Source organism: Cavia porcellus, unplaced genomic scaffold (genome assembly GCF_034190915.1).
Source record: "Cavia porcellus strain 051 isolate PalLab524CR breed Dunkin Hartley unplaced genomic scaffold, mCavPor4.1 scaffold_18, whole genome shotgun sequence".
Lineage (NCBI taxonomy): Eukaryota > Metazoa > Chordata > Mammalia > Rodentia > Caviidae > Cavia > Cavia porcellus.
The window spans coordinates 61234468-61246103 of record NW_026947501.1 but is presented as its reverse complement, the minus strand read 5'-3'; the positions used below and the strand labels follow the sequence as shown (position 1 = coordinate 61246103).

The window sequence follows — 11636 nt, the reverse complement described above, 5'->3', positions numbered from 1 at the left end:
CTCTAATGTTTACACACACACACTCTGGTATAAACCTTGAAACCTTACCATAACAGTTTGTCTGTTTTGGTCAATAAACATGTGCTATGGAAGTCAATTGTGACACAGTAGTATAGGTGTTTTTTTCAATCACTTGTGGACACTCAGTTTACCAGTTGGTAAAACAGTGGCCTGATGTAATTTTGGAAGGAATCAAGCACAAATTAGTAATACTAACTTAACCACTGTGAACTCAGCCATCTGTCAGGCACTGTTCTGAGTTTTTATACACTGAATCCTAGTGACGTAGGTCCTGTTATCCCGTGTAACAGGTGAGGATGGTGGGCAGGAGGTGAGGGAGTAACCTGTGAAGTCAGAGCCAGTAACTGGTAGGGCACAGAGTGAAACCCAGCCAGTCTCCAGAGCTGGCGGGCTTAAACAGTGTAGCTAACGCTTTCAGCTAAACAGATGTGGGACTCATAAAACAGCAGAGTAAGAAACTGGACCATCCAAGGGACTTTAAAACTATTGGCTCAAAACCCCCCAAAATAAAAAAATGTTTGCTCGCCTGCTGGAACTATAACCCATCAACAGAATTCCATTTGTGCAGAATTATAACAAAGCTCTCCTTTTTTTCACTTCTCTATCACATGGATTGAATTATTCATGAGTAGAATCTATGCCTTCCCCCTCTGTTAAGACTTTGGAAATGACAGAAAAGGCTGCTTGTTGCAGTTTTTAACTTTTAAACAGTTTGACATAAATGGACTGCATTATCTAAACTGGCTTAGAATAATGAAACGAACAGGCACATTTGTGATATATCACAACAGTAGTGAACAAACAAGTAGTGAACAAACAAGTCCGCCTGGGTGTTCATGTTCAGGGGATAAAGGAACAACAGAACCCCATGTCTACTTACATGTGGGGTACAGGAGGCTTCTGCCACAGGCCCTAGTTTCAGATGCTCATCTGGTCTGGCTGAGGTGAAAATGAGTTGCCGCTGCGTGTGCATCTGGCTACCGGATACTTCACAGATGCCCTGCTCATAGAACCATAGTCATTACCCCTTAGGGCCCAGCCAGGGCTAGGTGGGTACGAGAGAATCCAAATGAGCAGTGGTTTAGAACACAGCAGTTTTAAGAGGTGACAGAAATAGGGAATCCAAGGCTCAAGGGCAGTTCCATGGCCATCAGAAACCTAGGCTGGGAATTTTCCATCACCACTGGCTTCAGGTTTCCTCATAGTCCCAGGTCACAGCTGGGGTTGAAGGCAGCATGACACTGAGGGGAAGGAAGAGGGTAGGGAAGGAGCAGGAGAAAGGGGTGCAGCTGCAGTTAACACATGTTGAAGTCCTTGCTGAAACCTCTGCATTCTCATACCAAGCACAACAAGGTGAGGGGACGCAAGGGACTTGGGGAAATGCAGGTATAGCAGTGTGCAGTGCTGCTGTGACAGAAGGGAGACATGAACTCATGAAGCTCATGAACTCTGCAGTAGAACATGGATCAGAATCCAGATCTGCAAAGTCCAACCTTTGTACGCGCCAAGACCTGGCCCTGAGCACAAGACACCATCACTAAATAAACCTTTGATATAAAGGGCCAGTGCACATTGTAAGTACAAGGAGGGGAGCGTTTGTTGCTATCTCTGCTCACAAGCTGAGTAAACTGCTGTTGTGTGTCTCTACTGACCAAAGAAGATAACTCGATACAGATGAACTCTTAAATCTTGAGACTACTTGGCAGTTAAAGGAGACTTTAGGATTACAGCAAAGTAAATTCAAAGATACCTTCATCATTGCAAAAGTCAAAGTAGTAGGGGATGTTTTAGTACTTTGAATAAAAGACCCTTGAGTCAGCAAACATGCCATGCATACCTTATGCCAGACATTGCAGTGGGAAGGCAAAGTAAATACACTTTAGTCTTACAGAATTCAATCCAGGATTGGGGAAGAAGAGTTTTGGAACTGTGTTCTATTATTTGGTAGCATATCAACCAGTCAGTGTCAGTTTGGGGCTCTTCCTTTGCAGCTATCTGGCTTTTACCCACTGTGAGCTCTAGGCTCTTACTCATCATCATCCTAGAAAAATATTAGCTTGAACCTGCAGGAAAGTCATATTCAACAAGTTAATATGTATTCCATTCCCAGCCAGCTGGGATTGTTTTCCTGAGCAAATCATGGAATTTTGATAGGACATCTCACCATCTCTCATCTGCCCAATTCAAGGCATTCTCCTCTTTACACTCCCATATTACCGCCTCATTGGTAACCCTGTATCCACGTGTTCTACCTGGATTATCATAAATCACATAACATTGCCATTTTCTCAAGTTACTTGATCCATGCCAGGCACTATAATAGATCTATGCATACAAAATTTCACTCTTAGTTATCATTCAAAGGTAGTGCTTTCACAATTTATCAGTGAAGTAGATTTTTTTAGCAAAATCAAAGTGGGTGATTTATCTGCTAGATTCAAAACAGTTAATGACCTACTTTCTCAGGTAACTTACACTGGGGTTAGGGAAATTGGCTAGTAAAGGTTTTTTGCTAAAGAAGCCAGGTGTGATGGGGCATAATCCCAGCACTTCTTCCCTGGTCCTCCCAAGGGTGGTACTGGGGATTCAGCCTAGGAGTGCGGAGCTGGATGGCCTTTTATTTTAATTTAGAGATGTGTGATCAAACCTGTGATCTCCCCCCCCCAAAAAAAAGTAATAAGAACTAAGGAGTAATAAAACCCAAAATGTGTAAATTTTGTTGTAAAAAAGAGAGGGAAAAAAAGAGCTCTAAAGGATACAACAGCAAGTGTGTTTAGGGGTGTTAAGTGGCTGACCATATTAATGTTTTTGGTTGGATCATTGAACACAACTGTTTGCAGTCTCACTGTTTGAATGTCCACTTTGTATGCTTTGATACTGTGATTTGAGCAACCATCTCTAAGATGATAATATGTAATCTATTAAATGGTGATTTCTTACTTTTTTTTTTTTGTAGTTCTGTATTAATTGTACCCTTACACTGCTTTGTTTTGTTTTGTTTTTTCTCTTTTTCCTTTTAAATAAAATTAAAAAAAAAAAAAAACCTGTGATCTGCCTCAGCCTCTTGAGTGTCTGGGATTACTGGCATGCACTACTGTATCTAATTCATTTTTTTGTTTTGGGAAAGTTACAGCTTTAATAAAAATACTATTTATGTTAACATACAGGTCTATTTTAATGAACTGACTTTTGATTCTCAGTTTTAGTAGGTAAACAGCAGACATAACCCACAGAAACAAAAACTTTGTGATCTTCAGTAACTCAGGAATGTAAAGTGATGCTAGTTTGTAAATTAGTTCTCTCCTGGCCTTTTCTTTTGATTCTTTCAATCAACAAATATACAACCTTTGCCAGGCACAGTTCTAAATGTTCAGGGCCCAGGCAAATGAGCCTGGCAGGCTCTGGTATCCTGGAGTTTGCCTTCCAGCTGAGGTGGAAGTGAGAGCAATTTAGCCAATGAAGAAAAACGAGCAATTCCAGCCTGAGTTTCAGTGCTCTGAAGAAAATTAAACACAGACTGAGGCTGGAAAACGACTTTAAACCCGACTGGCAAAGGGAAGCATCTACGTTTTCGGATCACTTCTGCCCTGGCTCACTCATGGCCTTGCTGTGCTTCCTGAGGTTACTTAAATACACCAGCCAGGAAAGCTCCTAATTCAAGGAACCCTCTGTTTAGAAAGCTCTTCTAGTTAAATTTTCATTACAATTCCAGTCTCAGAAAGGCCTTCCCTAATTATTTATGTCAAAGAGCACCCCTCACTAACTACCCCCTCACAGGGTTGCAATTTTCCTTCGTAGCATTTATCCCTAATATTGCTATATATACGTATATTCATCTCTCCCTCTAGACTTGAGGCGATTTCTGTTAATTCCCAGATCATCAGAGTGCCTGAGACAACAGAGCATACTGGATGGAAACTAAAACTAAATACAGTGAAAACATGAAAAAGTGTTTAAGCAAATTATTAAAATGTGTTCGACTTTCACTTTGATATTACCATAAACACCCAAAGATAACAATAGCAGGCAAACAAGAGTACTCGTTTTGCTGTTTTCCACCCATCCTCGGAATCTGGAGGGAACCTTTCCTGTTTGGGAGCCGCTCGAGCCAGTGATAGATGAGCACAGCAAGTCTTTCTGGAGTGAGTGGATCACTCCTCATTTTACCCACCCGCAAAGTGAGCCCAGAACTCGAAAGTGACACCAAAATTCACCCAATCGCTTAGGGATACCCACAGGGCCTCCTGGCTGGAAAAGAGGAGATCTTAAAGCGGCAGCAACTACTTCCGGGAGCCTAGACCCATCCGGGCAGCGCCCGTCACGTGACCCGCCCGGCTTCCGCGCAGGCGCAATGGGGCGCTCTGGCCACTCCAGACATGGCGGCTCCGCTGGGCGGTATGTTCTCTGCACAGCTGCCGGGGCCCTCGGGTGCCCCGCCAGGACTTTCGAGTCAGCCCTCGCTTCTTCAAGCAGCGCCTGGGGCTCCTAGAAGTTCTAACAGTACCTTGGTCGACGAGTTGGAGTCATCATTTGAGGTAAACTGAGACTTCGGAGCCTGCAGTTCTCCCGGCGTCCCGGAGACGTAAGCTGCGCGTGCGCAGTGTTTCCGCGGTTCCCCTCTGTTTACAGATGGGGATAGTCGAGGCTCCGAACCTAGGATTTCCGTGTAGATTCCGCAGTGAGGAGTGCGCAGTATTCTGTTCAGATCTGCGGATGGGTAAACTCGTTTCTGGAGATACAGAGACTTAAAGTCTGAGCTCCAACCTCGGGACCCAAGCAGATCCCCCGCGGCTCTCTTGTCCCGCCTCTCTGCCCAGAGCTTTGCTCTCAGCGGCCCCGCGTTTCTCTCAGGACTTGGTTTTGGGGTCTCATTTCCTGTGGAACTTGTTTCCTGTTTTATGGCTCCCGCTTCCTTGCTTCTCGTTTCTGTGCGTACCGCCCCTTTAGCTCCCTGGCTTTCTCGTGAGTGGTTCAGATGGAAGGAGTTTATTGAGGGAACCTTGGAGACAGTCTGGCCCCATTCCATCTTTCGCTTCTGGGGAAACTGAGGCCCGGAGAGCGGAAATAATTTGTCCGGAAGCAAGCAGTGAATTTGTGAGGGTGAGCCCTACCATTGAGGCCTCCTGACTTTCCATGTGACAACTATCCTAGGCATACTTGTAGTATGCCTACTTTATAGACTGTCATGCGTTTTTTTCTCCATGCGACTCTCCCGTTTTCCATAAAAGTCAGCAAAAAAAAAAAAAAAAAGTGTACATTTGATTTTTTTTTTTTCTTTTGAGGGGAAAGAAAGGACTAAAATTCGTAGGATTTGTTTTCTATCTACCCTGTTGGTGCCACTGCTGGCTGGGGAAGGTGATGAGGGCACTCCAGCTTTGTGGCCCCACCATGGTTGGCCTCCTGAGTTAGATATTTTCCTCCAATCAGTTTTCACAAAGCAGGCATGTTTTACTAACATCCCACATCCAACCGGAGTGAACTGTGTATTGTGTTTTGTTTTGGTGTGGTAATGGGGGTTGAACCCAGGGCCTTTGCATTGAGCTACATCCCAACCTTTAATAAAGTTTTTGTTTTGAGACAGGGCTGTGCTAAGTTGCTCTGACAGGGCTTGGACTTGTGATCCTCCTGTGTTACCTTCCTGGAGTGCTGGGATTCAGGCACGTGCCACTAGGCCTGGCCAGTGAGCTGTTGGAGTAATACATAGAATGGGCAGTCAGATTTGTTAAGGTCTGACGTGTGGTAGGAATGGGCGATTCCTGTGATTGTCTCTGTAATTCTGATGGGGAAACTAGCCAGGGGAATTGACTGCTTCCCAAAGGGGCCTTGCATCTATTTTGTAATGTGAGTTTGAGCTTGTAACTGCATGTCTTACACCAAGTGTGGTTTGCCCTCTGCTGGTGAGGTTCACCTTCTGTGAATCTGGAGGCTTTCTTTGTAACTCTGTTTTCCCTTAGCTGCCATCCCGCTCTTTTTCTGGCCCAGTTGTTTGTACCAGCCTTTTCTGTGTGTTTTCAAACAGGTGCCTGCATGTAGAACTCCTTGGCTGATTCACATGTGCATTTCATTCAGTGCCCTGTAAGGAGAGCTCCCACATTGGGACTTCATTATCTGTGTGACATCAGCCTTGTTCTCTTGGGCCACCATTAATAAGTATTTGTTTAACACCTGTGCTGTTCAACGTCAAATAGTATCCCAAGCACTTAAGACTGTAGTGGGAAACAAAAATGGAATTCCCACCACCATTAATGGGGACTGATAATAATGCAAAGAATATATGACAGTGTCATTTAATTATATGAAAAAAATAAAATGACACCTTAGGTAGAGCATAATCAGAAAGGACACCATGTAGAAAGACCAGTCAGGGGCAGCCTGTCTGTGGAGGTGATACTTGACCTGTGTTCTGAATGGGTAATAACATTGGTTACTTAAGGGTTGGTGGAAGGGAGTATGCATTGAGGGTATTCCAATCTTGGGGTGGAATGAGATAGGAATGGGCAGGTGGACAGAAATCAAGTGGTGATGACACTGGGCCACTGGGTACTCAGTTGCCAAAGTACAGCACTGTGTCAGACCAGGTACTTTTTTTGGCATGATGTCCTGTCACCTCCTGTCCAAGCCCAAATACTATCAACTTGTTGAATGATGTCAAGAGAAACATTTCTTACTCAGAAGTAAAGGTTTTTGATGTGCAGATGCTGTGTGTTTTGCTGTTTTGTTCACATAGGCTTGCTTCGCTTCTCTTGTGAGTCAGGATTATGTCAACGGCACGGATCAGGAAGAAATTCGAACTGGTAAGAATTCCTCTTTGTAGATGTTCTTCTTGTCTTTAGCAAGATTGCTTGTTGTTGATTTTATGCCTGCTGGGTTGCAGTCCTGCTTGTTGTATCCCAAGAGAACATTTCTGGGGAATAAAATCCTTCATGTTGTGCCTGTGAACCAGTGGGTCTTTGTTCAGCTTACTGACATGGGACACTCCTAATGAACCTGTTTTTTGTTTTTTGTCAAGAGCAGAATATATTTTTTGAGAGAAAGAAAGCTTTTGTCCGAGAGAGAGACAGTAGGAGTCCTGAGTGGCTTGCCAAGGACCCTGTCTTTTCTAGGGATTTTATAGAGCAAAACCATGAAGTGAAGTGGGTCCAAGGCGGGGAAAAATGGGAACTCACAGTTTGGGCAAGGAGTGGGACAGAACTATAGTCAGCCAATAAGATTACAGTGTAGTTGCGTAGGTAAGATTGATTAAATCAGGATCCAGCAGGGAAGCAAATCATGTAGCAAGTGGAAACAGAGATAATGAACTATTTATAGTTTTTATATTGGTATTAGGTAAAAAAGACCAACAGTGTGAACTTTTTGTAAAATACCGAGAGTTGTGATTATGTTTTGAACAGGTGTAAAGTCTGTTATGTTTCTCTCATTCTCTGTGGTCTGTGCCCAGAGAAGCTAGTGCTTGTAATTTCTTTGTACCATATTTTGAGTGTTCCATTTTAACTGGAAATCATAATGCTAATTTCTGAATCTCGGGATTGTTTTTCTTTGGAAAGCCTCCTAGCTTTCATGTTATGTAAGGTTTGTTTCTCACCTGATAAAGGCGTGAACTAGTGTGCACTATTAGGCAGAAAGTTAGCAGCCGTAATTGCTGTGGCCATAATTAAAATCCTGGCCTACACCTGTGAGAAGATACTGTTTTAATACTCTGACTATTCATTTGTGTAATAGATATATATTCCTAGTGTTGTTGTTAATTTAATTTTTTATCTTTTTTCCCCCAAGGTGTTGATCAGTGTATCCAGAAGTTTCTAGATATCGCAAGACAGACAGAATGTTTTTTCCTGCAAAAAAGATTGCAGTTATCTCTGCAGAAACCAGAACAGGTTATCAAAGAGGTACAAACTCAAATTTTTCCCTCAACTTCTAGGAGGAACATATATTGCCAGGATTCCAGTTATCCCTGAAATGAGATAGACCCTTTTCCTGTTGTAGGGTTAAGGGATGTTTTATGGATCAGTGTGAAACATTGCTGATTGTCCGTGTTCACAAGGAATAAGGGAAGCCAGGGAGTCAGGATATGAAACAGAGCCCCACACAGAGCAGCACTGCATACTTGGGTCCCTCACCAGCTGTCATGGAAACTGTTTTAAGAGAAAGTTCTAGCCAGGTGTGGTGATGCACCCTGTCATCCCAGCACTTGGAGGAGGATTGCCACAAGTTCGAGACCAGCCTGAACTACATAGTGAGACCCCTCTCAAAAAGAAAAGGGGGGGTATCCACCTGTGAAAAAGGTTGCAAAGTCTCATTAGGGGAGATCAAAGCGCCTTCTGTGCAGGAAGGGATCTGTTCAGGGTTGAGGAAATCAAAGAGTAAATGTTCTGACCAAGGCTTCTGTGAACTCAGGAGCTCCTTGGTCTGCCGTTCTGACCTGGACACTTAGGGGTGTGTGGACATTGCCATGAGGCCTGCGAGGCTGTGACACCCAGGAGCAGAGGGGATCAGGAGTGAGGCAGAGGAGGAATCCTTCCATGCAAATCCTGCTGCCAGTGAGAAACCCCACACTGACAGTAGCCACTCGGGCAGTTTGTTAAGTCCCAGCTCCAGACCAGTTAATCAGAAAGACTCTTTTCATCTGTGATAGCAGCTGCTGACACTCTGAATGGAAGAAGAGAAGACACCGTTACAGCCCATGGGGTCAGGTCGTCTCCTGATAAAAATACTTGATTAACAGTACAGGTGTGGCCAAGGCCAGGTCTCACAGGAATTTAATGTTGGGATTCACAAGGAGCGCTTGATAATGTAATCTAACCTTTCATAATCTGAAACTGTAGAGCGCTGGTGTGGATTCTTTAAATCTTTCCAGTTCTCAGTGATGTTTGTTCTTAGCAGTGGTCTTTGGACAGAGGTACCTGGTGTCTGAGGATTAGGGTGAGAACATAATTAATTTCTTTTTGGCTGCCCTTGAGGGCTGTTTGAAATCTGTGACTTGTGTTATTAAAGGAAAAATAATTAAAAGTAAACACTCTTGATGTTAGGCTGGTACCTGCCTTTAGAGTCGTTGTTTCTGAATATTTGCATAGTGGATCCAAGCAGAACAGGGGGCTTAGTTTGGTTCCTTGGTTTTGAATTTACTTCTTGGTGCCCTTAACGCACGCGATAGTTTTTGCTCTGACTCAGCGCTGTGACTGCATCACTCTCATCCCTAGGACGTCTCGGAACTGAGGAATGAACTGCAGCGGAAAGACGCGCTGGTCCAGAAGCATTTGACAAAGCTGAGGCACTGGCAGCAGGTGCTGGAGGACATCAACGTGCAGCACAAAAAGCCCGCGGAAATGCCTCAGGGCTCCCTGGCCTACCTGGAGCAGGCCTCAGCTAACATCCCTGCGCCGCTCAAGCAGACGTGAGCACCCCAGCCTGGCCTCCACAGACGGTTGCACGGACACCTCACTGGTGTCCGGATCTAGGACGAGCTCTTTGCAGGACAGGGAGGTGATGTGGGTTTTATGTTCCTGCCCACGGGTTCCTCCTTGGTTTTATGAGCCATTAATGTCTTGAGGGCATTACAAAATGCCTGCAGCTTCGGTAGACCAAGTTAAGTGTCTTACCTTTAGCATGGTTTAGAGTCAGTATGATGACACAGATTCTTTCTTATATCCTGACTTCATTTTTGTGTTTCAATTTGTTAGTTTGTTATAATCTGAGGGGAAAAAATGACGGTAGCCTGAGAATGAGGCTGTAAGGAGTTTGCAGGCTTTTTATGGTAACTACCTTGCTGTGGTAGAGCAGGAAAATACCCAGGTGGGCTGTCAGGACTCCACTCCCTCCACAGAGGAGTCTAATGCAGTGATGTTTGCAGTGACTCTGCAGCAGTACAGGGGGCACGTATTTTGTAACTTGGTCAAAAAAAGATTAGGAGATAATGGGTTAGTGCATTGTTTCCGTGTGGTCCTCTGGGTGACAGGGGCTTTTATTTGGGCTGGTTTATATTTGTGGGGTGTTTGCCCATTTTGAGGTGGGTGGTTACCGATGCCCCTCACCCACTGTAGACTGACTCTGTGATCCCTGGGACATGGCGCAGGGTAATGGTTAAGGCTCACTCTGGTCTCTCAGAGTGCTGCGTCTTGTTTGCTTTTTTACTGTTTGGAGCAGAACATTTGCATTATAGGACATTTCCTGCTCATGGATTTGATTCCAGGGGACAAATGCCCTGAATGCCCCACAGAGTTGGGCATATGTGGAGTCTCAGTGGTAGGGCAGGGTTTTGTCCTTTTGTTGGACAAGGTTTTCCTCTGCTTTCCACAGTCCCCTCCTGGATTCCATCCCTGTACTGAGCACCAGCACTCTGCAGTCCTCCAAGTGATCACAGGGCGGCTCAGAGGTGTGATCACCTCCCACACTGCCATCCACCCCTGCCACCTGCTCCACAGGGCCACCCACTTCAGCCTGGGTGCCACCTGCTCCACAGGGCCTCTGTGCCCTTTCACGTTGGCCCTGGGGTGCAGGGCTGCTGTCTCCTGCTGCCTGCACTCAGGGCTCTCCTGTGTGCAAGGACTTGTGTTGGTCCCTTTGCCCCTTGCTGCGTTGCAGGCCATGAGATAGGTGTCACGCCCCTTGAATGCACATGCTCGAGTATTGCTTTTATGTGTGATTCATATTCCTACTTGAGTTTATGCTTATGCATAAACCTGTGGAGCAGGTGGCACCCAGGCTAGAGTGGCAGCCCAGCGACCTATTACCAGCCTGAGCCCAGCTGATCTAGGTTAGAATGCATGAGGATTAAACAAAGCTCTCAGATTATAAGGTTTTAACTTGGTTATCCCACAGTCTGATCAGCTTCAAATTTCTTGATTAAAAACTGGTTAAATCTGGGGCTCTCTTTCACTAATAGGGATGTGAAAAGATTGCAGCTGGCACACTTTCAATTCCAGCACTCTGGGAGGCCGAGGCAAGAGGCTGCAGGGCTGAGTCCAGCTTAGGGGATTGAATGACTTAGTGAGGCCCTTCTTAAAAAGGGACTGAGGCTCATTCCCAGGACCACAGCGGGGAAAGAAGATTGGCAACTGTGGGCACATTGGTGCATTCTGACATCCTAGCTACTCAAGGCCAAGGCAGGAGGATGCATGAGCAAGGCGATCCTGGGCAACTTAGCAGATCCTGTCTCAAAAAAGTGCTGACCATGTAGATCAGTGTCAGAAGCCTCCATGGAAATGAAAGGGGGTTCAGAAGAAAAAAAGGAAACTGTGTGCTTGGTGTTCATAAAAATATTTTGAATTTGATACATATACAAGTCATTGCCATTTTTTATTCAGTTGAAAACTTACATGTCAAATAAATAAGAATTTTGCAGCCCTGTCAGTTTGTAAATATTTTCTTAACCCTTTAAATGACATCTTTCTTCTCAGTGAGTATGGAAAACTCAGCTGCCCCGTCCAGGGCGAAAGTGACAAGTTGTCCTTCCCCTGGGACTTCCCATCTTCCAGCTGCTGCCATGCCTACCCTATGTGAGACCTGAGTTTCTACCTGTGTCCTGGGCCAGGCCAGTGGCCTCTGCCCATGGCATCCTCTTGTGTCTCCGTCCTCCCGCAGCTCAGGATTCTTGGCTCCCATCAAAACTATTTTCCTCC

At 45.0% G+C, this 11636-nt stretch overlaps 1 protein-coding gene and 1 long non-coding RNA gene across 2 annotated transcripts; one reads left to right on the top strand and one right to left on the bottom strand.

Annotated features, from left to right (window-relative positions):
* Positions 1-792: 792 nt before the first annotated feature.
* Positions 793-4370, bottom strand: LOC134471391 (uncharacterized). Its single transcript, XR_010040845.1, has 2 exons — positions 4258-4370; positions 793-1021 (listed from the first exon to the last, which is right to left on the bottom strand). It is a non-coding gene; the product is annotated as an uncharacterized LOC134471391 (long non-coding RNA).
* On the top strand, positions 4355-11367 carry Med28 (mediator complex subunit 28). Its single transcript, XM_003465038.5, has 4 exons — positions 4355-4556; positions 6749-6815; positions 7795-7907; positions 9219-11367. The coding sequence occupies exons 1-4, from the start codon at positions 4398-4400 to the stop codon at positions 9414-9416; spliced, it is 537 nt and encodes a 178-aa protein (XP_003465086.1). The 5' UTR covers positions 4355-4397; the 3' UTR covers positions 9417-11367.
* The last annotated feature ends 269 nt before the right edge of the window (positions 11368-11636 follow it).

Coding starts and splice junctions, on each gene's coding strand:
- Med28 (XM_003465038.5), top strand. CDS start 4,398: ATGGCGGCTCCGCTGGGCGGTATGTTCTCTGCACAGCTGCCGGGGCCC. Junction 6,816..7,794: donor TCAGGAAGAAATTCGAACTG/GTAAGAATTCCT, acceptor TTTTCCCCCAAG/GTGTTGATCAGTGTATCCAG. Junction 7,908..9,218: donor CAGAACAGGTTATCAAAGAG/GTACAAACTCAA, acceptor TCTCATCCCTAG/GACGTCTCGGAACTGAGGAA.